Consider the following 25,385-nt stretch of genomic DNA (forward strand, 5'->3'; position numbering starts at 1 on the left):
TTTTTTTTTCTTAAGCGTTGTAGCTATATAATTTCAAACATCCTCAAGAGCTATAACACATCTGCAGCAGAACTGGATATGAAGACAAAATTGCTGGACAGGAACACTTTAATTGTCCACTAATCTTCAGATTTCCTGCTATGTTTTAAAAAACTTTATTTGTGAAAACCTTCAGAGTGGCGGACAGCTGGCCGCCTTATGTGGCTAGTAATAAATAATAATTGATAAATAATAATTAAATAATAATAAATACTAATTAATGAATAATAATTAATAAATAATAATTAATGAATAATAATTAATGAATAATAATTAATAATTAATAATAAATAATAAATAATAATAAATAATAATTAATAAAAAAATATAATAAATATATTTAATGAAAACTCTGAGAAAAAGGTTAATCGAGTAACGCATACTATTTTTCTCATAAAATTTTGTCATTAAGTCATTTGTATATTTCTTTCTGCATAAAAAGATAAAAAGTTAAAATTGGAATTAGATAAAACTCTTTTCCCCAATCAGCTTCAATATCAAAATAATCATATTTTAGTATTATTTTCGACATAACAACAGCTTATTTTACTCTATTTTAACTCAATTTTTAACAAAACGCTACTTTAAACATTATTTTCAATAAACTGCTATTTCATTCCTGTTGATAAATTTCTTTGTTTACATTGTAAAAAAATTCCAGATCAAATCACGGTACAAAATACCGACGCCGGTGCTTTTTACTGTAAAATTCATTTCCGCCGAAACTTGTAAAGTAACAAAAAAAACCTGATACGTATATCGCAATTTTTACAGTGATAATTACCGTAAAATCATAGAATCGTTATAATTAAATAAATATTACTGTGAAAATTACGGTATAACATTTTAGGGTAAAAATGGAATTTATGGTAGAATGGATTTTTCGAATGATGCACCCAAAGTACCGGTATTTTATACCATAATTTGATCTGGAATTTTTTGTAGTGTATATTATCTTGCAGATGTGTCTCATTTAAATTCTCGGCTTTCAATGATGCGGCCTTCGAATAAAAAGGCTTAAGACATTTAGTCGAGGGCATCACTTATGGTCAGGAATTTGTGAAATAAGGATAACTTAACTTTTAAAAAGATTTAAGTCTAGAAAATTTGAAAATCAAAGTCGCTCTATGGATGATTATCTAAAATGTTTGGCGGACCTTGTGAGAAGTAAATGGAATGTACAAACTTTATTTACCAAGGCTTCTTTATTTGGTGGTTTAGATTGTGCTTTCTCATTTGTTCCTACTTCAGCATTAGGTGGTGGTTCTTCAGTTCCTTTACTTGGTTCATTAGAACTCATAATGGAAGAGCTAAATTCTGAAAAAAGAAATAAAATAGTGAAAATGTGTTTTATCCTTAAAAAAAAGTCATTTTTATGCATTATCTTAAACAAAAAAGAAAGGAGAGGCAAGTTGTAATAAAGATGAGATACATAGTTCTAAGTGAAAAGGTACATAGATCTAGTATGAGGTATGAAAGTTACATAGTTCTAGTTCTAAATGAATTACAGTTCTAGGTGAGTGAGTTCTAATGAACTTAGTTCTAAGTTAGAATATGGATGCAGAATTACTTTTATTTCAATAGCCATTTTTTTAAATGCTATTACGTAAAAGCCAGAAAAATAGCTTTCCCATAAAGAGCAGCCTATCTTCTAATGCTATATGAAATATATAGTTGGTGAAAATAGCTTCTTCAGGAAAAGCTATCACTCTCTAATTGCAATTTGATGTGAATTTTTTGTCTAAAAATTGTCTTAAAATAACAGTAAATAATCTAGTTTGAAATAAAATATAGATAAACGGTTACAATAAAGCTCTTTTTACACATTAAATTTTTTAGCTGTAAGGATTCGTAAGTAACGATAAATATACAAAGTAAATATATATACATAAATATACATATATTTTAACGCAGTCCTTAATAAAAATGTGATTTGAGAATTTTTTAGTCCTTTAAAATTAGGGAAAATACCTTTGATATAAGAAGCAAGTAACTGTTACTTGCTTTAACTATTACTACTTGAATAATTTGCCCAAAGCCTAGCGTCTTATTCCTCTTACGTAAATCAAGTTTAATGTTTTACATAAATAGTTTTTAATTGCAAAGACATACTGATTGATCTATTGTGTAAAGTTGGAATGTGAAATGTTCCTAGTAATGTTTAAAGAAATATTGAGTAAGATAAAGAGATACGTAGCTAAACTTTAATTACTAAAACAGTGTATTGTAAAAAATCAGGATCAATTTACGGTAAATAGTATCGGCACTCTGTGATCCTGTTCTTATTACAGTAAAATATTACGGAACAAAGAATCTGATATACCATAATTTTTACAGTAGTATTTACAATAAAATCACTGAATCACTGTAATTAAATAAATATTACTGCAAAAATTGAGATATTAAATTTTAGAGTAAAAATGAATTTTACGGTAGAAAGAATTTTAAGGATGATACACCCAGGATGCCAGTACTTTTTACCATAAAGAGGTTAGAGAGAAAAAATTAAACCGAATTTAGTCTGACAGATACTGTTTAAATAACCGGTAACGGCCTTATCAAATCTCAAGCTTATCGTGAATTTACGGATGTCATCATTGATAATGCGGCTTATGGCGGCTTTTAAATCATTTAAAAGTTTTAGCATTAATCTGCATAATGCCTAAATCCACCAATGAGCATAATGAATTGTTAGGGCTGCATGTATCTGAAACAGAAGGTGCCTGGATGCGTAAATATAGTGCAAGATCTATTTTGGACTTATGGGCTAATCAGGATTATTTTCTAATTCATCAAAATAATGTCGCTTAAATTCTCGTTTGTGTGAAACTCAACGTTTAAATAAACTATATAATCGACCTATACATATATAATAAAAAAGCAATTGATTTTGGGTTAATAGATAAGTGGGAAATTGTCAAAAATGGAATTTTTCACAGTGGGATGGTTTGGTGGTTAATGACACTGAGCTGTGGTTCTGGGTTCGGTCTTCAGTGGCTGCTAGAACGCCACACAGCTTTAAGCCAATGGACTCTAACTTGTCTGGGAAGTAAAAGCGGCATTGTGTGCAATGGTGACTACATTATCACAATCACAAATGTTATTGCTCACAAAATCGTATTTTCACAACGGGCTGTTGTTGGAAATCTTTAATATTTTATGAATCTATTGTTAAAAAAAGATAGATTATTTTTCTTATTTAAGTTATTTTTTCTTCAATTCAAAATAAATTGAAAAAAAGAAAACTTGCTGGAGTTTTTGCGAAACAAACTATTTCATAGTATCGATTCTTAAGTTCCAATATAGTTGAGATATTTTTAGTATACTTTCATGTGAAATTTAACATTAAAATAAAGAACCTATAGCGTAAGAAATAAAAATCTTTTAATCAAATTTCAACCTCGAAATTAATCATGTCGCTTCGCAAGCTGCTACTTTAGTAGGCGTTGTGTAAACTTCGAGGAATTAGGTATGCTATTCGGGGCAGTTTTCTAAGATATATGTATAGAGCATAAACGGCTTTAGCAAATAATTTGTAGCTAAAGTATGCATACATATTTAATTTTATGTAAACTCATGGTTATAAGAGGATTATCATAATTTGAATTCTATACAAATGCGTGAACTTCATTTGAAACGCGTCCCTTTCTCCGAGAGTGTTCCGGTATTAACCATCATAGTCAGTTCCATGTTTACTTTCAGAACAGCCTTAATGTGCAATTAGAATTTCAATGCGGCTCGGTTGCTGAACCCTTTCAACGTAGTAAGATGTTTGAGAATGAAATGTTGATTACTTAAAATGTTAATATTTGTATCGGCAATGTACGCGAAGCTAGAACTTGAATAATTCATAAACTCTGCCTGCGTAGATTGAGTATATCCTATTAACTTAAAACTGTGTTTCCACAGTGTTATAGCATAGGAAAATTCTACTCATAAACTTCGTATATTAAATACATTTAAATTAACTTCAAATATCACTTGACTTACCCATTATTGGTGTGTAACCATTTTGTAGTTAGATAGAAGTATAGGACAAACATATACTCTTAGTTTCAACAATAATTAAGTTTAAATTTAATTCACAGTAACAGGAATTAACATAAATCATTGCAAAAATGTTCGAATATTGCTAAAAAAGAATATTTTTTCTAATCAAAAGGGCCAATTTTGGAAATTTGTTTGGTTAATTGAGCCCTGTAAAAATTGTGATGCTTTCTTTCTCCCTTCAAAGAGTGAAGTTAAATCTTAACACCAATAATTGATGAAGCTTAGGTTACACCAATCTGTAGCTCGTTGCTGTGCGTTATGTGCAGCTTTATAGATTTAGCAAATAATTAATGTATAATTAAACTATTTGGCTAAAGTCTTGCCCGAAATAGAGGTAGAGCATATCTTTAAGGAAGGAGTGCTTCTGAATTGGATTCATAATTGGGTGGTAATAAGAACTATATTTTTTATTTTCTTCCCCAAATTTATCCGGTAATTAGTTACCATATGAACGCAAAAATTTCCAAATGAATGGATTAAATACCGTATATTTTGCGTTTATTACACAGAACTATGGCTTTTTTTACCACAAATGTTATTATACCGTACAGTACGGTAATTTTACTAGAATTTTTCTCTTCCGTATCGTAATGTATACGTTTATTAAGTGATTTGTTAATTAAATTGTATTAAAATTTTATTATGATATATTAATACTTCTTTATGTAATCATAAAACTTTCGTTGATTGGCCCAATTTTTGCTTCTTAGTTTTCATTAGAAATAATGTATTGGATATCTTAGAAATCGCTGCTTTTATTTAAACCAGACTGTACCTACAAACTGTATAAAAATGTTTTAATAATTGTTATTTCTTTTCGAAAGAGAATTTCCTCGATTTCTTCCATTTGAGTTGAAAAATATATTTCTTACCATCTAGGCTTTCGCCAATTTAAAAGAAATGTGCCATCTCTGATATTAACTAAATAACACTTATTTATTTTGATATTTAAATGATACTTAAGCGTAAAGATGAAAACTTTTCTTCTAAATAAATTTAAAATGTATATTTACCTTTATACAAATTCTCAAATATTTCGAGCTGCTATTTATTTGGTGAATTTCAAAATTAGTCTTAAATGCAAGTTTTTTACTTGAAACAAAATTGATTTGTATTATACTAAAAAATATTATTTGTACGATAAAAAAATTAAAACATTTGCATGATATAACAAAATAATGAAAAACTATTTTTTTACTTATTGGGAGAACTTTTTCCAAATAGGACAAGACGAAAAAAAACCCTGTTTTTTCTTTAAAATTATATGAATATGTTTTAGAATACTTTGTATATAATAAAAAAAAATCTCCATAGTCTGAGATGTTTTTGAGAAAAAAATATCATTACATTTTTTAGCGAATTGTTTTACTCTTTTTTTATGTTAGATCAAGGGATCGTTGAATTATAGGTTTTCACGTCGATTTGAATTTATCTTTTTTTTTTCTCCTTATCGGTGAAATGTTATGTGTTTTTTTCCTTAATTCTTTGAGCCTCTAATTACGAACGAAAACTCTATCCAATTTTCTTCAATAGTAAGTTGCAGTTCTTCAGATCCGGAAGAATAAAAAAAACAAAGAAGAAAGGTGCGTGTTAAAAACATTTTCTCGCTTTTAAAGAATGTCTTTTTTACGAACTTCGAAATTCTTCATCAGTTTTTTTCTCTCTCTGTTAAGAAGAGTAAAAAACGTGAAATGTCCAAAGTTTTTAACTATTTTTAGTTGTAATGAAAAATGTTTTTTAGGAATATAAAGAAGAAATAAATAAAATTGATGTATGTTTTAGTCTTATGATTTCTTTATTTTTAAATTTAGTTTCTTCCCTCTTGCTTTAGTTTAATAATTATATTTCATCATTGCTTTTATTTTGAGAGATTTATATTTCGATGATGATAGAATGGTTTTTATTCTGGATATAAAACGGTAATGAAACTTTAAAAATTAGTGTATACAACTATAAGGAGCTCACACGTTTGTGCACGGCAAAAAATTTTTTGGTGAAGTTATAGTACTGTATGGTAATGTCATTTCTGGTAAAATTAACCACAATTCTGGTAAAAAAGATATATACGGTATTTAAACTATTGATTTGGTTCATATGATAACCTGGTGATTTCCATCCATATGGTAATAGTTTACCGTTAATTCTGGTTCTCAAAATTATATTTCTTATTAAAACACCTTTAGTAAAATATACAAAACTGAAAAGTAAATTCCACTGAATAAATAGTTTTTATGCCATGCTCTAAGGTATCATGATAAGATAACTAAATTTTATACTTATTTTAAAATAATATTTAATTGCTAATTTTATTAAAATAATTAGTTAATTTCACCAAAGTACCTCGGTAAAAATTATCGAGCTTATAGTGTTCCCATAGAGCCAGAAACACGGTAAATTTTTCCAATTTCTGGTAGTTTTGACCATAGTTTTTTCTCAGAGTGATGAAAAAGGTATACCGACGTTTCGTATTTATTTCAGTCTCATACATTAATTTAAGATAGCATAATTAATTAATTTAATTTAATACAATTATTATATCTTTAGAGGATGTTTGTCATGCCTAGCGTTTTCATTACTTTTAATTACTTTCTGTTTAGATCCTTAATACTTTTCCCCCATAGAAATAATTTTCAAATTTACTTTAATTGTCGTAAATAGAACTTTTTAAAATTCTTTTTAGAATTATTTCAATAAAATAGTTCCCAGAGAGAGGTAGTTTGATTTTCGCAAGTCAGATGTGTTGTTGTTTCGAATGTCACTTGCCAAATACAAGCAAACTTGCTTGGTGACACTACGCGAATTTAACACAGATGGTGCATTTCTTGTTTTTCAGTGGTGACATCTATGGCAGAGAATATTACTTAAGCTCCACACACGTCACAGCCTGTTTGTAGAGCTAACCCATTGATACATCCATTCATTCATCCACATATCGCAATTTTTACTTGAGCCAGAGAACGATCAATCTCCAATTCAGTATATTCAGTAGGTATTGACTTGTTATGAGAATATGGAAGACTTTGTGACCCGGCAGATTTAACGCGCACCAGTGAACATTTACTACACGGGGTGTCTTCGGCCAGCGGGTGACAAATTCATGCTCTTTTGGACATGGGCCCAACGCCTCTTCAATTAGACTATCCCGACCTGTACGTTAGATGCTGTTTATATAAAAGTATTTAGAATATTAAATGTGTTATAGTAGCTTTAAACATTCCTATTTGTCACGAAAAAGAATTAATCATTTTTGGTTATAACTAGGATGTTCTGCTAATCCGAATAATATATAGTAAGCAGTCACTTTTCAAAAGTAGTGAATCGGCAAGAGTAAATGTTTATTTACTTAATGTTATTTCATCGGAACGTTACCATTGATAAAATTTGTAACCAAATTTCATCAATGCATATCTGTACACGAGTATAATTTGATGTAAGTTATACAAGGGAGCTTAAAGTTTATTTAAATTAATTTTAATAACATTGGTGTGTGCAATAATTTCAAGTATGTGTGCTATTTACACAGCAAAAAAAAATTCTGGTGAAATTACCGTACAGCAAAGCCGTAGTTCGGCATTTAAACCATTCAAAAACGAAAACATGCGGCATTTAAACCATTTATTTGATCATATATACCAAGAGAAAAAGAAATTCTTATGAAATTACCGTACAGCAAAGCCGTAGTTCGGCATTTAAACCATTCAAAAACGAAAACATGCGGCATTTAAACCATTTATTTGATCATATATACCAAGAGAAAAAGAAATTCTGATGAAATTACCGTACAGCAAAGCCGTAGTTCGGCATTTAAACCATTCAAAAACGAAAACATGCGGCATTTAAACCATTTATTTGATCATATATACCAAGAGAAAAANATAATAAAAAAAAATCTCCATAGTCTGAGATGTTTTTGAGAAAAAAATATCATTACATTTTTTAGCGAATTGTTTTACTCTTTTTTTATGTTAGATCAAGGGATCGTTGAATTATAGGTTTTCACGTCGATTTGAATTTATCTTTTTTTTTTCTCCTTATCGGTGAAATGTTATGTGTTTTTTTCCTTAATTCTTTGAGCCTCTAATTACGAACGAAAACTCTATCCAATTTTCTTCAATAGTAAGTTGCAGTTCTTCAGATCCGGAAGAATAAAAAAAAACGTAAGAAGAAAGGTGCGTGTTAAAAACATTTTCTCTCTTTTAAAGAATGTCTTTTTTACGAACTTCGAAATTCTTCATCAATTTTTTTTCTCTTAGTAAAAAACGTGAAATGTCCAAAGTTTTTAACTATTTTTAGTTGTAATGAAAAATGTTTTTTAGGAATATAAAGAAGAAATAAATAAAATTGATGTATGTTTTAGTCTTATGATTTCTTTATTTTTAAATTTAGTTTCTTCCCTCTTGCATTAGTTTAATAATTATATTCTAACAGTGCTTTTATTTTGAGAGATTCATGTTACGATGTTAATAGAATGGTTTTTATTCTTGATAAAGTATATAACAGCGTTAATAAAACTTCAAAAATTAGTTTTTACAACTATAAAGAGCTCACACGTTTGTGCACGGCAAAAAAAAATAAATCTGGTGAAGTTACAGTACTGTATGATAATGTCATTTCCGGTAAAATTAACCACAATTCTGGTAAAAAAATGATATGTACGGTATTTGATTTGGTTCATATGATAACGTGGTCATTTCCGTCCATATGGTAATGGTTTAACGTAAATTCTTGTTCTCAAAATTATATTTTTTAATTCCACTCCTTTAGTAAAATATAGAAAACTGAAAAGAAAATTCCACTGAATAAATGGTTTTTATGCCTTGCTCTAAGGTGTCACGATAAAATAACAAAATTTCATACTTATTTTAAAATAATACTTTATTATTAATTTTATAAAAATAATAAGTTAACTTAACCAAAGTGTTTCGGTAAAAATTATCGAGCTTATAGTGTTTCCATAGAGCCAGAAACACGGTAAAATTTTCCAAATTCATAGTTTTTTGTCAGTGTGATGAAAAGGATACCTGACGTTTCGTATTTATTTCAGTCTCATACATTAATTTAAGATAAGATAATTAATTTATTTAATTTAATACAATTATTATATCCTTAGAGGATGTTTGTCCTGCCTAGCGTTTCCAATACTTTTAATTCTCACATTTCTGTGCAAATCATTATTCCTTTTCCCCTTCAGAAATAATTTTCAAATTTAATTTAATCGTCGTAAATAGGACTTTTTTTAAAATTCCTTTTAGAATTATTTCAAAGAAATAGTTCACAGACGTTGAGTTAGTTTGATTTTCGAAAGTTAGATGTGTTGTTGTTGTTTCGAATTCCACTTGCCAAATACAAGCAAACCTGCTTGGTGACACTAAGCGAATTTAACGCAGATGGTGCATTACTTGTTTTTCAGTGGTGCTATCTATGGCAGAGAATACGAATTAAGCCCTACACACGTCACAGCTTGTTTATAGAGCTAACCCATTGATACATCCATTCATTCATCCACAGATCGTAATTTTTACTTAAACCAGAGAACAATCAATCTCCAATTCAGTACCTTCATAGGTATTGACTTGTTATGGGAATATGGAAGACTTTGTAATCCGACAGATTTAACGTGCGCCAGCCACCATTTACTGCACCCGGAGTCTTCGGCCAGCGGGGGAACAAACTCGTGACCTCCTCATTTAGTCTATTCCGGTCTGTACGTTAGATGTTAGATGTTGTTTAAATAAAAGTATTTAGAATATTAAATGTGTCATTGTAGCTTTAAACATTCCTATTTGTCACGAAAAAGAACGAATCATTTTTGGTTATAACTAGGATGTTCTGCTAATCCGAATAATGTATGGTAAGTAGTCACTTTTCAGAAGTAGTGAATCGGCAAGAATAAATGTTTATTTACTTAATGTTATTTCATCGGAATGTTACCATTGATAAAATTTGTAACCAATTTTCATCAATGCATATCTATACATGAGTATAATTTGATGCAAGTTATACAAGGGAGCTTAAAGTTTATTTAAATTAATTTTAATAACATTGGTGTGTGCAATAATTTCAAGTATGTGTACTATCTACACAACAACAAAAAATTCTGGTGAAATTACCGTACAGCAAAACCGTAGTTCGGCATTTAAACCATTCAGAAACCAAAACATGCGGAATTTAAACCATTTATTTGATCATATATACCCGGAGAAAAAAAAATTTGATGAAATTACCATGCTGTATGGCAATGACATTTCTCGTTTAAACCATAATTCTGGTAATAGAAACCAAAATGTACGGAATGTAAGGCGATCATTTGATAATAAATACACAGAGAGAAAAATTCTGGTAAAGTTACAGTACTGAATGGCAAAGACATTTCTGATGAGGAAACTTAATTTGATTCAGAAAAACAATATATACTGAATTTAAACCATTCATTTAGTAATTGTTTTGTTCATATTGTAACGATTTAGCGGAAGTTTTGTTTTTCAAAATGATAGTTCTCGTTACCACAGAAAGAATGCGAAACTAAAAAGCAAGCAAAACCGAATTATTGATTTTTATGTCATGATCTAAAATATTATGATAAAGTTACTAAATTTTACCACATTAATTAAATTTTATCACATATCAAGTAATTACTTACTACAATTACTTAGCAATAAATCATATTTTATTGTTAAGTTTATCAAAATGACCGAGCTTTTTTGTGTTCCTATGGAGCAAGAAGCACGGTAAATTTTATCATATGCTGCTAGTTTTGATTATACTTTTTTTTTCTCGATGTAAAGAATAAATTTACCTTTTTATTTCATGTCGAAAAAATTCTTACTTGCAATTTATTTTAATTTTGACAGCTATTTGTTTTTATAAATTAAAAATATTATCTGAAAAATGTTAGTAAACAAACTTTTGAGTAACTATTAACCCTTTTAATAACACTTCAAATAAGGTACTAAAAAGTGTAAGTAAATAAAACACTTTTGATTAAATATTAGCTGAAAAATCCAAATATATATAAAAAAATTTGGAAACATAAATTATAGTAAATTATAACAGTAACTTTACATTATAGCTTAGCAAATATTTGTTAACTACTTCAAAAATATGTTAGAAAGGGCAATAAAATTTAAATGCTATTTGAGATAATAATTGAAAGTCAAAAGCAAGGCAAATAATTATTTGCCATCACAAAATTTGAAATTTTGTTCATAAGTAATTTTTTTACGGAAGTTAAAAAGTAAAAATATTGATTTCTAAGAATAAATAAAGACAATAAAAAACCAAAATTAAGCTTTACAAGGGGCAAATACTGCTTATATGATGGAGAAAGATTTTTTCAAGGTGTTTGAAATCCATATATAGTATTTTATATTTTGACAGTTCTACATGTAGTTGTATACTTCTGTGTATTTATTTTAACTGTATACTTTTATGTATTTATTTATATGTCGGGTATCTATATGTGCTTGTAACATTTATATGCTCTTATTCTGCTTATACTCCTTAATTATATGATAATTAAGGAGTAAATGCTGAAAACATAGTGATAACGAATCAGGAACTCATGATAGTTATTTTAGAATCTAATTTGCATGCATTCTGAAATCCCATTTGCATCTGAACAATATTATATGATACACACTTTGCTTGCCACAAAATCGTAATTGTCTGAATTACATTATTTGATCCATTTACTGTTTAATTTTTAAATATTTTATAATTTGTCTGATAATTTTTCTTATACTCAAGAAGAAAGTATGGCCAAATTTACCGATTTTCAGGTTCTATTAGAACCCCAAAAATCTTGGTAATTTTTATCTAGCACTTTGATATTGATTTTGTTAAAATTAACTATAAATTACGGTTTGATAATATGTGGTATTATTTGCTAATTGTGGTAAACTTTGGTGGTAGACCATGGCATGAAAACTATTTATTCCGTTGAATTTGGTTTTCAGTTTGGTATTTTTTTACTAAATGGGGAGTAATAAGACTATAATGTTGAAAACAAGAATTTCTGGTAAAACTTTACCATATGAATGAAACCATTATAAATGGATGGTTTAAACACCATATATTTTCATTTTTATTTCCAGAATTATGTTTTTTTTTAGCAGAAATGTAATTACCATACAGTGTGGTAATTTTATCAGAATTTTTTTTTCTCCGTGTACAATAATTAGTAAATTTCAGACTATTATTTGGTTTTAGTTAAGCAAGACTCATCAAAATCATACATTTTATCTCAATTTGTTACCCGGTTTCAGAGAAGCACGCTATTTTTTTGAATTCCTAGAGATTCTAATTTTAAAAGAATACTATGTCGTACTTAATTTAATAGTAAGCTTCAGCTCTTAGGATGAAGGAGAAAAGAACTCTTTTGTTGAAACTTTTTCTCTCTCTCTTTTTTTTTTTTTTTTGAAGAATGTTTTTTTATTTTTTATGGAAGCCTGAATTCTTCTGAGAATATTTTGTGTTAAGAGGCAACTAGAAATTCTGAATGGCACTTCGGTCTTGACTACCAAAATCCGTGTAATGAAAAATGTTTCTTTTTCTTTCGAAGTCTAGAAAAAAAAACTATAAAATAAGAGAAAAGATTGGCGCATGTTTAAAGATTTTAGAATGGAATAAGTTACAATGTAAATTATTGCACGTCAAACAGTTTTAAGCATTTAATTAATTCAGTTATTTCAGTTATTCAGTTATATATATATATATANATATATATATATATATTCATATGATAACGGTTTACCAGAAGTTACGGTTCTCAAAATTATAGTTCTCATTACCACAGATTTAGTAGAAAATTGAAAAAGTAAATGGAAGCGATTAAATGATTTTCCTGCCATTCTCTGAAGTATTTTGATAAAATTTTCCAAATGTTACCACACTTACCAAATTTTATCATGATTATAAAACCATATTTTTATTTTTAATTTTTCCAAAATCATTAACAAAGAGCTACGGTAATAATTACCAAGCTTTTTGGTGTTGACATAGATAGATTCAGAAACATGGTAAATTTTATTATATTTTGGTAATTTTGAAGATACGTTTTTTTCCCTCAGTATATAAGAAACTATTGTGTTATTTTTGAACAAAAATGTTTTACGAAATGAATGCCTTATTTGAGAAATCGATGAATAAAAATCAGAATAAATAAATAAATAATTCTAAAGTTAGTTATTTATTTATTATTTAATAGATAAAATTATTTATTAATACAGTTGCGCGAATACTTGTTAATAGAAATAATTGGTTTGAAGTAAAGGTCAATCAAGTATTTTAAAACTAATTAAGCTATTAAAAAGTGCATTGATTAGGCAACTGATGCCTAGGAGAAATAAAGTGCGCCTCAACAACGATAAAATTAATTTGTAATTCTACTAAATTTTTTTAAAAACTAAAACATATAATACCAACACATTTTTTAAATCCACGCAGTGTGTCTACGTTAATATGGACTCGTCGCAATTAAATGCGGAGTAACACGTCTGGAAAATATAACAATGTTTTATGGTGAATCCAGACTGGCCGAATCGTATAATCTAAAGCTTGCATTGCCTAGACTAGAATTTCTCAGATCATTCTCCCCTAGCACAGATACAGTTCAGAGACCATATGAAACCTCTCCTTGTATCAAAAAGATTACTTTCAATGTTGAGAAATTGTATTATTATCGGTTTGAAATTTAACTGATTATTTGTTTAAAAAGCTTAGTACAATGTTATCGAACCTTAATCTACGATGACCTCAGGCTGGGAAAAACTTACCATGATCATGCGATTTGATGCCTTTGGATTCAGTTTTTAGTTATAAGATTACGTTAATAAGTATATGGTGAATATATTTTTCAAGATGGATGTTATTTAATTTCATGACGGCGTTGAACAGCAGACCCAATTTAAAGTTTACGACCAGCCTAGCCAACAGACTAGTAATTTTGAACCAAATCCAGAAGACAAGGGAGATACAAGGCAAACTAGCCTTTGTAGAGGATTTTTTATGGAGAGGAAATTTGCTTTACATGGAGAGGAAAAGCACGAAAACCTCCAACGGTGAGCTCGACATGTAGGGGATTCTAACCTCTGATCCGTCTACCATTGAGGATATTTCACGTCAGTACTGGGGACGGTGAGAGACGGGAGCAAAATTCGTATCAACCTGCTACCGCTACGATTCGAACCTGGCTCACCTCATTAGGAGACTAACGCTGTATCCCACGAGCCACCACGGCATGAAGAAGGACGAAAAATTTTCACTGAAATTCAGCGTCATGTATTAAAAAACGTGACAGAAAATTTTCTTTGAAAAATATAATGCACTTTTATTTCGGGCTTTTCTAGGAGTTTATTTCCCGAGATCTGACTCTTAATGCTTCTAAAAAAGCATTATTTCTTTTTAAATTTTAGCACTGTTGTACAAATTAACAGGACAGTGATTCTTCATGTGTGCTATAAAGCATCAAATACGCCAAAAATCATAGAGGAGGATCACGAAATCTCAAATGACGCGCCCCATGGGACGCGTTATTCTCCAGCACGAGACAAAAAAAAACACGCCAGCAGACTTTTGTAGTCAAAACTAAAACCAAACTTAAAGTATAAATAAACAATTTCTTTTCTTTTGTTATCAATAGCTGAAGGAGAAAATAAGAAAAATTGTGAATTTCAAATTATGTGACTTTTTCTTGATACAAGTGTTTAATCAGGTCTAATAAAAAGCCTCGATTGTTTGAATATTGATTTGAAGTTTTTTGTTTTATTTATAATATATGAAATAATATTATAAATGTGATAAAGAGATTGAATTAATAAATGGATAAAGAGATTGAATTAATAAATGGATAAAGAGACTGGAAGTTTATATTATAAAAAAGGAACCGCTTCAGTAAAAAGGCTCCCAGAAATATGGAAATCTTGGGTAAAAAGAACTCGTAATTTCCCCTGTAAGTTTAGTCTGATGATTAAGAATAAAAAATACTCTTAAAATTTATAGGATAATTTATAGAAATTGAAAATTAAAAAGTTTAAAGAAGTCGATAATTTTTGATTTTGTGAAATATTATGCTTTAATAAATTAATGAATTTTGATTTATTTTAAATAAAAAATATTAATAATTTTCCTCAAGCACTTTATAAATTATGACAATAAAAAAGTATATTTTTTTGCAAATTTTTCTTTTTTCTTAAATTTTAAAAAAATAAATTCAATGCATATTAAAGTAAAAACTTTATTTCTAATTTTTTGAATGCAAATCAAAGTAAAATATCTAAAAGGTTCAGAATGTAAGTCATATAAGCCATTATCTTTTAACGGTTTAGAAAAAAAAACAATTTTATTTTTGAGAAATAAATGATAATAGAAAAATAGACGAACAACCAAAGTGTTTACTTCATGAAATATTATTTACGAAGAAAAACTATATTATATTTTACTCTGCGCTCGAATAAATTCAAAAATAACGGATGAAATTATTTAATGATAATAATAATACCAACAACATATCTCGAAATATTTAAGATTTGTATTGTCGACCACTTCAATATTTTTAAAACATTTCTTAACGATAAGTTCCTAGTACAATAAAGAATGAAGAAAAGCTTCTAACATAAAGAATAAAAAAAAATACATTGGGTCCCCAACCTTATGCCCGCGGGCACCATGGCGCTCGTCGATCGATCTAGGTGCGCCCAACGATAAAATATTTCAGTTTTCCATTTTCGCAATAAATGCTATGCAAATACATACTGAGGTACGCTGGCTCAGTAAAGGTAAAGTATATGATAGATTTCTACATTTAATTGGAGAAATAAAAAATTACCTTGTAGCTAAAAATCAAACATTTTTAGAACTAAGAGATCCTATTTGGCTAGCAGATTTGCCTTTCATAACGGACATAATGGAAAAACTAAATAATTTGAACTTGGAGCTGCAGGGAAAGGACAAACATAAAGCAAAAATGATAGAGGCTATAAACTCGTTCAGAGCTAAGCTAGTTTTGTGGATATCACATTTGAAAATGAAGTCTCTTGTGCATTTTCCAAACATGAAAAAAATGATAGGTGACAGTGAAATTGACTTATTAACATTTGTCATCAACCTCCAATTGCTTCAAAATCAATTTAAAAAGCGCTTTCAATAATTTAATATCATCGAGCCTTTGATAACTTTTTTGTCAATCCTTTTACCAGCCAAATAAACGTAGCCGTAATAGCAACATACATTTCAGAATTAGAAATTGTGGATCTTCAGAATAACATTATCCTCAAAACTATTATATCACATGAGAAATTCTGGAATATAGTTGAAGGAATAAATTCCATTCTTAAAAAGAGCATCATATTCTCCCAATTGTATAGTGCTGGCCAGCAAAATGCCATGCCAAACACCACATTGACTGTATTTTATAAATAATTTTTATACTTCGTATGTTTTGAAAGCAATTTAGTAATTATTTATTTTACACAAGAATATTAATACTAATTATATTCATACGTTAAATTAATTTTCAAAATAAAATTTTTTGTGCACTATATGTAGTGTGTATTATTACCTATGTCTACCAACTATACATTTATCTTGAAAAAATAAATGGTGCCCGTCATTCGACCGATATTCTGGTATTTGCTCTTAGGTACGAAAAGGTTGGGGATCCCTGCATTAGACTAATAAACACAATATTTTGAAATAAGCTACCATTATAAGCTGCAATGAAAAACTTAATATTTGTATCTCTGTTTCATATTTACTATCTGAGTATTATGTTTGTAGAAAAAGAAGGTAAAAAAGCACAAAAAATTGCTATTTACTCGAAAAAGTATGTAACTACCAAAGCTAATTTTAGAAATGGAAAGAAACCTTTTAACAAAGAACAGTTTTTATGATGATTGCGAGATGAAAAGTATCTTATGTTGTCTTAGAGAAAATGATTGCGTTTTAGGAGGTAATTGGAATACGGTTTTTCGTGGCATTAACTTGTAAATTATTAGATTACAGATTGGAATTATATTACTATGACGAGTTAAGATTTTCACATCTTAATATTATTATAGTAAATTCAAAACAGAACTAGTTTTTCCCCCAACATTTCATTTATACTGTATTTAGAAAAAAAATTATTCTGTTTGGAGAATTTAAAATGAACAAATTTTTTTCTCTCCAAGAAATTCACTTTTAATCTGAATGCGCAGGTCTTAATCTCTTGTTCTTTTTAAGTAATACCCTTTGTTCGTTTAATCCTACTTTTTCTACTTTCATTAGAATGCTAACAATTGTATTTTTTAAATTTTTTTTAATTTTTTTTTTAAATATTCAGGCTGAAGTATATTGTATATAAAAAATATTACTCAATTAAAAGTGTCAAAAAAGTTTTTTGTCAGATGCTNTTAATTTTAATTTAATTTTAATTTAATTTTAATTTAATTTTAATTTAATTTTAATTTAATTTTAATTTAATTTTAATTTAATTTTAATTTAATTTTAATTTAATTTTAATTTAATTTTAATTTAATTTTAATTTAATTTTAATTTAATTTTAATTTAATTTTAATTTAATTTTAATTTAATTTTAATTTAATTTTAATTTAATTTTAATTTAATTTTAATTTAATTTTAATTTAATTTTAATTTAATTTTAATTTAATTTTAATTTAATTTTAATTTAATTTTAATTTAATTTTAATTTAATTTTAATTTAATTTTAATTTAATTTTAATTTAATTTTAATTTAATTTTAATTTAATTTTAATTTAATTTTAATTTAATTTTAATTTAATTTTAATTTAATTTCAATTTAATTTTAATTTAATTTTAATTTAATTTTAATTTAATTTTAATTTAATTTTAATTTAATTTTAATTTAATTTTAATTTAATTTTTAAAGAATGAAGTTGATTTTTTCTTCCAACTTTGGCTGATCCTCCCATGCGACTTTGAGATCTGGCCGGCCTTTTCCCGAAATCAAGAAAAGATCGGACATTGTCCAGCCATCCCATACCACTTCGCGATCTGGCCGGCCAATTCCCGAAGTCAAGTAAAGATCGGACGTTGGTCAGCTAATTTGAAACGTTCTTAGCCATTTCGCGATTTGGCCGGCCAATTCGAGAAGTGACCGGCCAAATCACGATGATAAATACAGGGTGGAAAATAATTCTTGTATACTGTATAGCAGCGATATTTCTGGTAAAAAAAGCCATGATTCCGGTTAAGAAAACCAAAATATGTGGTATTTAAGCCATTTATTTGGGAATTATACCGTTCATATGATAACGGTTTACCAGAAATCACAGTTTTCAAAATTATAGTTCTTACTACCATAGGTTTAGAAGAAAATTGAAAAAGTAAATTCAAGCGATTAAATGGTTTTCCTGCCAGGCTCTGAAGTATTTTGATAAAATTACCTAATTTTACCACACTTACCAAATTTTATTATGATTATAAAACCATATTTTTATTATTAATTTCACCAAAATTATGAGCAAAGAGCTACGGTAATAATTACCAAATCTTTTTGGTGTTGCCATAGATCCAGAAATACTGTAAATTTTATTATATTTTGGTAATTTTGAACATACGCTTTTTTCTCAGTATGTAAGAAACTATTTTGTTACTTTGGAACAAAAATATTATACGAAATGAATGCCTTACTTGACAAATCGATTAACTACATATAGTGGATATGAATAAAAATCAGTGTGAATAGATAAATAATTCTAAAATTACTTATTTATTATTTACTAGCTAAATTTTTTTATTAATATACTTGAACGAATACTTGTTAATAGAAATAATTGTTCGAAGTAAAAGTCAATAAAATATTTTCAAATTAATTTTGCAATTAAAAAGTGCATTGATTGGGCAACTATTGCCTTGGAGAAATAAAGTGCTCCTTAACAAGGTTAAAATCACTTTTACTAAAGAATTTTTAAAATCTAAAACATATAATACCAACATATTTTTTAAATCCACGCAGTGTATCTACGTTATTATAGACTCGTTGCAATTAAATGTGGAGCAACACGTCTGAAAGGTATAACAATGTCTTATGGTGAATTCAGGCTGGCCTAATAGTATAATCTGAAGCTTGGATTGTCTAGACTAGGATTTCTCAGATCATTCACCCATAGCACAGATACAGTTTAGAAACTATATGAAACCTCTCCTTGTATCAAAAAGATGATTTTCAATGTTGAGAAATTTGCATTATTTTCTGCAGGAAATTTAACTGACAATTTGTTTAAAAAGGTCAGTACAATGTTTTCGAACAGTAATCTATGGTGACCTCAGGTTAGGAAAACTTGCCATGATCATGCGATTTAATGCTTTTGGATTTAGTTTTTAGTAATAAGATTATAAGATTACGTATATGGTGAATTAATAAGTATATGGTGAATTAATAAGTATATGGTGAATTCATTTTAGAAGAAGGATGTTATTTTGTTTTATGACCAGTACTGGACAGCAGACCCTATTTTAAGTACACGACCAGCCTTGTAGCTTTGACTAGTAATTCTGAACCCAACCCGGAAGACAAGGGAGATTCGGGGGTAAACTAGCCTTCGTGGAGGATTTTTTTTATGGAGAGGAAGTTTGCTTTACATGGAGAGGAAAAGGGCATTCTAACCCCTGATTCGTCTACCACTGAGGATATTTTTCGTCAGCACTGGGGTCGGTGAGAGCCGGGAGCAGAATTCGTATCAACCTACCACAGCTAGGATTCGAACCTGGCTCACCTCATTAGTAGGCGAACGCTATATTCCATGAGCCACCATGGCTCGAAGCACGAGGAAATCCAACACGAGGAAAGGAAAGCATGCCAGCAGATTTCAGTAGTCAAAATTAAAATCAAACTTAAAATATAAATAAAAAATTTCCTTTCTTTAGTTATTAATAGCTGAAGGAGAAAATAAGAAAAATTGTGAATTTCAAATTATGTGACTTTTTCTTGATACAGGTGTTTGATCAGGTCTAATAAAAACCATCGATAGTTTAAACATTGATTTATAATATATGTAATAATATTATAAATGTGAATATTAATAGATGAATGAAGAGATTGAAATTTTATATTTTCGATAAGGAACCGCTTTAGTAGAAAGGGTTCCAGAAATATGGAAGTCTTGGGTAAAAAGGACCCATAATTTCCCCTGTAAATTTAGTCTGATGATTGAGAATAAAAAATGCTCTCAAAATTTCTAGGATAATTTATAGAAATTAAAAATCTAAAACATTAAAGAAGTCAATAATTTCTGATTTTGTAAAATATTATGCTTTAATAAATTAATAATGTTGTTGTTGACGTATGCCTGTTTAGGCATACGTCAACAACAGGGTGCGATTGTTCTTGTTTTCCAGTGGCGCCATCTATGGCCAACAATTCGACTCCTGCCACACCATACGCCGCACCCGTTTATAGGGCGAACCTATTCAGACATCCATTCATTCATCCACAGATCGTAATTTTGACCTGAATCAGAGAACGATCGATCCTCAATCCAATACCCCCAGAGGTATTAATTTGTTACGGAAACATGGAGAACTTTTCGACTCGACAGATTTAACGACAGTCACTTCATTACACGGAGAGTCTTTGGCAGGCGGGGTTCGAACCCACGAACTCTCGGACATGGGCCCAGCACCCTACCGACCAGGTTATCCCAGCTCCAATAAATTAATAATTTTTTATTTATTTTGAATAAAAAATATTAATAACTTTTCTCAAAAACTTTATAAATTATGACAGTAAAAAAGCATTTCTTTCTGCAATTTTTTAATTTTTCTTAAATTTTTAACGAAAATAAATTCAATGCATATTAAAGTAAAAACTTTAATTCCAATTTTTTGAATACAAATCAAAGTAAAAGATCTAAAATGTACAGAATATAAATTTATGCCGTTATCTTTTAACGGTTTAGAGAAAAAACAATTTTAATTTTGAGAAATAAATGATAACAGAAAAATAAACAAACAACCAAAGTTTTTACTTCGCGAATATTATTTACAAAGAAAAACTATATTATATTTTACTTTGCCTTCTAATAAATTTAAAAATAACGGGTGAAAATATATAATAATAATAATAATACCAACCACATATCTCAAAATATTTAAGCTTTGTATTGTCGACCACTTCAATACTTTTAAAACATTTCTTAAAGATAAGTTTTTAGCACAATAAAGAATAAAGAAAAGCTTCTAGTTTAAAAAACTAGAAAATGTACATTAGACTAATAAACACGATATTTTAAAATATACTACCACACATTTAAAGCAACGAAAAACTTAATATTTGAATCTCTGTTTTATATTTACTATCTGAGTATTATGTTTGTAGAAAAAAAAGGTAAAAAAGTACAAAAAATTGCTATTTACCCGAAAAGTATGTAACTACCAAAGCTAATTTTAGAAATGGAAAGAAACCTTTTGACAAAGAACGGTTTTTATGATGATTGCGAGATAAAAAGTATCTTATGTTGTCTTAGAGAAAATGATTGCTTTTTAGGATGTAATTGGAATACGGTTTTTCGCCGTATCAACTTGTAAATTATTAGATTACAGATTGGATTATACTACTATGATGATTTAAGATTTTCTCATCGTAAAATTATTACAGTAAATTCAAAATAGAACTAGTTTTTCCTCTAACATTTCATTTATACTGTATATAGAAAAAAATTATTCTGTTTTGAGAATTTAAAGTGAACACATTTTTTTCTCTCCAAGAAATTCACTTTTAATCTGAATACGCAGGTCTTAATATCTTGTTTTTTTAAGTAATACCCTTTGTTCATTTAAACCTACCTATTCTACTTTCAGTAAAATGCTAAAAATTGTAATTTTTAAAAAAAAATTTTTTTATTATTTTTTTTAAAAATATTCTGGCTGAAGTATACTGTATAGAAAAAATATTTCTCAATTAAAAGTGTATTGCCAGATGATAATATTTATGCACTAAAATGATTTTGTTATCGTGCATTTTTTTTCAAATATAAGCAACTAAAAAAATTATTAAAAACTTTAAAAAAGTTTTTTTTATAGTAAAAAGGTATTTAATGCTTTGGGTACAATTTAAAAAAAATAAAGCTCTTTTCAGCAGAGGGTTTTTGGGTAAACGTTGATGAACACTAACTAGTCAATTAAAAAAGTCATTGCATGAGTTTTTTTCATTAAACTAAATGCCTTTTTAAGTGGTACCTGAACACTGTTTAATTAAAATACTAGCAAGTTTTGTTGAGAGAATACGAAAAAAAATGAATAGGTAAATGTAGTTAGATTTTATTTTCTGAAAAATAAAATTTTTTTTCTGAACATAGGTTCAATCGATGTCATATAAGAAAATGATGATACAAAAATGTAATATTACTACTTTAATCATGTACTTGGAATTGTATAAAATGGTTTTGATCAGCAAAATTATTTTACTTAAAGCTGTTTCAGAATAAATAAAAACCTAAATAATAAACCAATATAAGTTATTGTTTATTTCGTTACGATATTAACTTATCAGCGTAATAGTCTTACCTAAAATTATAATAATTATACATTTTATTTACAAAATGAACTTTTCTTTTGAAAATATTGACTTTTAAGGGGAAAAAATGAATGAGAAGCATCCGTAGGTGTTGGCGAGCGGAACGAGCAAGGAGTGGAGCCTCTTAGTAAGAACAATTCTCGTGTATTTAGGGGGACTCAAAGTATCTTTATAACTTTCTATTGATATAAAATTCATTCATATTAAACCAAAATTAAAAATGGATTATTTTAAAACGTTTCATTTACAAAGAATTTAACATGGACTAAAACCAAGTTTATAAAAAAACAAAATGTCATACGGTGATTGCCCTCTTTAAATGTATAAATGCTATCTCAACCAATTATTAAGTTTATTTGGTCATGAGAAACTAGCAGAATGAACCACGATGGCTCAATGGTTAATAGGACATAACTGCTGTTTTAGAGGACAGGGGTTCAAACCTCAGAGGAGACTAGAAGATCACCCAGATTCAGATTGATGAGTAGCAGCTTGATTTTTGAATAAAGGCGGCTTGAGTGCACTGCTGTCCATAGAACTACTGACATTCCTTTAGTCACAAAATTGTGAAGCCTTAATTTCCATGAACCTTTGACCCACAACGGACTGTGGTAGGAACGCTTTACTTTACCTTTAAATTGTTGAATATGTGAACATATGAGATTAAATCTCCAATAGATTTATTTTACAATGACTCCTATTAAAAATTAAAACCGGCAAGCAAAGCCTATATCTTTTTTCTCCTTTATAGTTTTCTCTCTTATCATGATTTAAAAAAAATGCTTTTTTGAGTAACTGAGCTAGTTAAAACACCGTCAGATGAAGAGTAAATTATGACAATCTTATAAAATAATTTAATTAACTTGCAATCAAAATATATAAAAGATATTTTTAATTCTTTCGCTGTTCAACCTTTCTACCTTGAAAATTTTTTTTCGAGTCATATTATTTTAAAAGAACTTTAGAAACATGCCTTCAAGAAGGAAAAGTAATTCAATGAAAAGCAATAATTTTAGAAAATTTAGTTTTATTATTAAAAAAGTCTGTTACAATCCCTTACACTTTCTTTTTCCAAACATAATTCCGAGCAAACAGCTTGATATAAGAACAATCCAGAGCTGCCGAAAACAATTTTCTTTTTATACAATTATCGACGCTCTATTAAATTGAAAGTCAACAAAATACTTTTTTTTTCATAATTTAATTAAAGTTGCTCACAGTTTATTGACTGATTATTATTTAACGTCTTTTTTTTTCTCTTTTTCTAAACACAAAACAGTTATTCATTCCGATGAGAAGTATAACATGGAATAATAAATAATTTAATTAAATTAAAAAATAAATTTTCCTATTTTTGTCTAAATAGTTTCGGGCAAAGAGTCGCGAAGTACTCTTTTTTTTTACTTATGTAAGGGTTGCAGAAACGAAATGATTAAAAAAAACTGTTGTAATACTAAACATTTTTCATCTGAATTTATTAATGTAGCTTCTATTAAATTCAGAATATTTTTCAGGTACGGTATAATTATTGATTTTACATTGAAAAGTATTTCAATAAATTTTTATTATTCAGTAACTATAAACACGGCATGGGAAGTACATTAATATAAGCTATTAAATGATTTAATAGTTATAAAATTATTTTTTTCAATTATTTTTGCATAAAAGAAAAGATCCATACAGTGAGTTGGTAGTTCTTAATGTTAAAACCCGTATCCTTGTAATTTTGAAATCAATGAGAGGACAATTTAACAAATGGACCAAGCCAACGAGAAGCACCTTTTTAGTGAAATTAATTCACATTTGCGTTACGTGTAGATGAAAATCACGAAATACTCCTTGCGTTAGCTGGCGGTAAGGAAATGTTAAAACGACTCTCGTGAGCTTAACTTATTGAGTCAATTAGTAAAAAATATGGTTTTTGCTTTTGGAGAAATTTTGTTTAAAATTACTGACGGCTTATTTAATTCATGACGGCTTATTTAATTCTTTTGTTTGACGGCTTATTTAATTCTTTTGTTTTAGTTGCAACTTTTTTTGCTTGGTAAACACCTATGAAACATTACGCCTACGAACCTAAAAATTGAAGTACATTATTGCATGTATGCATTTACTTAAAATGAATTTTAATTTGTTTATACTACTCTAAAACCTATTATAGGAAATATTGATATTATTTTTAACCTGTTTATTACTTTTAACACTTAAACATAATTATTTTCAAACAATATATTTCCTCACATGACTTTTAATAAATATAGATATTTATGCTGTTTACTTATCTCTGGAATTTTTGTTGTGTGTGTAAATTAATGGCGGATGCTGTAGCTCAGTAAGTAAAGGCATTGAACTATCATTGCGAAGGACCAGAGTTCGATCCTTAGGGGCTGTTGGAAGCCCACCCAGCTGCAGATCGATGGTTACTAGCTTGTGAGCGAAGTTAGGGCATAATGCTGACCTCATTAGCACAATCATACCATTGATCACAAAATTGTGAGGCATTAATCCCGTTGATCCCCTCCCTGGTTCACAGTAGGTTGTTGTGGGAATATTTTTCTCTTTTCTAATAATTAATCTAATTATTGAAGCATTGTGTCTTTTTTAAAACATTCATATTTGTTTATATTCATATGCATAGTTATTTCAGTGTTATTATTTTATTATTGAATACAACATTACTTGTAATATTTAAAACACTTATCTATGCTCTAATAAGTAGTACAATATATATGGATATATATATATATATATATATATAAAACAA

The 25,385-nt window shown here is 28.3% G+C and overlaps 1 protein-coding gene across 2 annotated transcripts in view; it reads right to left on the bottom strand.

Moving 5' to 3' along the window:
* The window catches only part of LOC107457174 (transmembrane protease serine 2), a 125,113-nt gene that overhangs the window by 50,571 nt on the left and 49,157 nt on the right, over positions 1-25,385 (bottom strand). For both annotated transcript variants that reach the window (XM_043040207.2, XM_071182434.1), the window contains exon 2: positions 1,235-1,356. In XM_043040207.2, coding sequence (XP_042896141.1) covers positions 1,235-1,339 — 105 coding nt within the window. In that variant the 5' untranslated portion in view covers positions 1,340-1,356. The remainder of the gene's footprint in view (positions 1-1,234; positions 1,357-25,385) is intronic.

The sequence above is a fragment of the Parasteatoda tepidariorum genome, chromosome 6 (genome assembly GCF_043381705.1).
Source record: "Parasteatoda tepidariorum isolate YZ-2023 chromosome 6, CAS_Ptep_4.0, whole genome shotgun sequence".
Classification (NCBI taxonomy): Eukaryota; Metazoa; Arthropoda; class Arachnida; order Araneae; family Theridiidae; genus Parasteatoda; species Parasteatoda tepidariorum.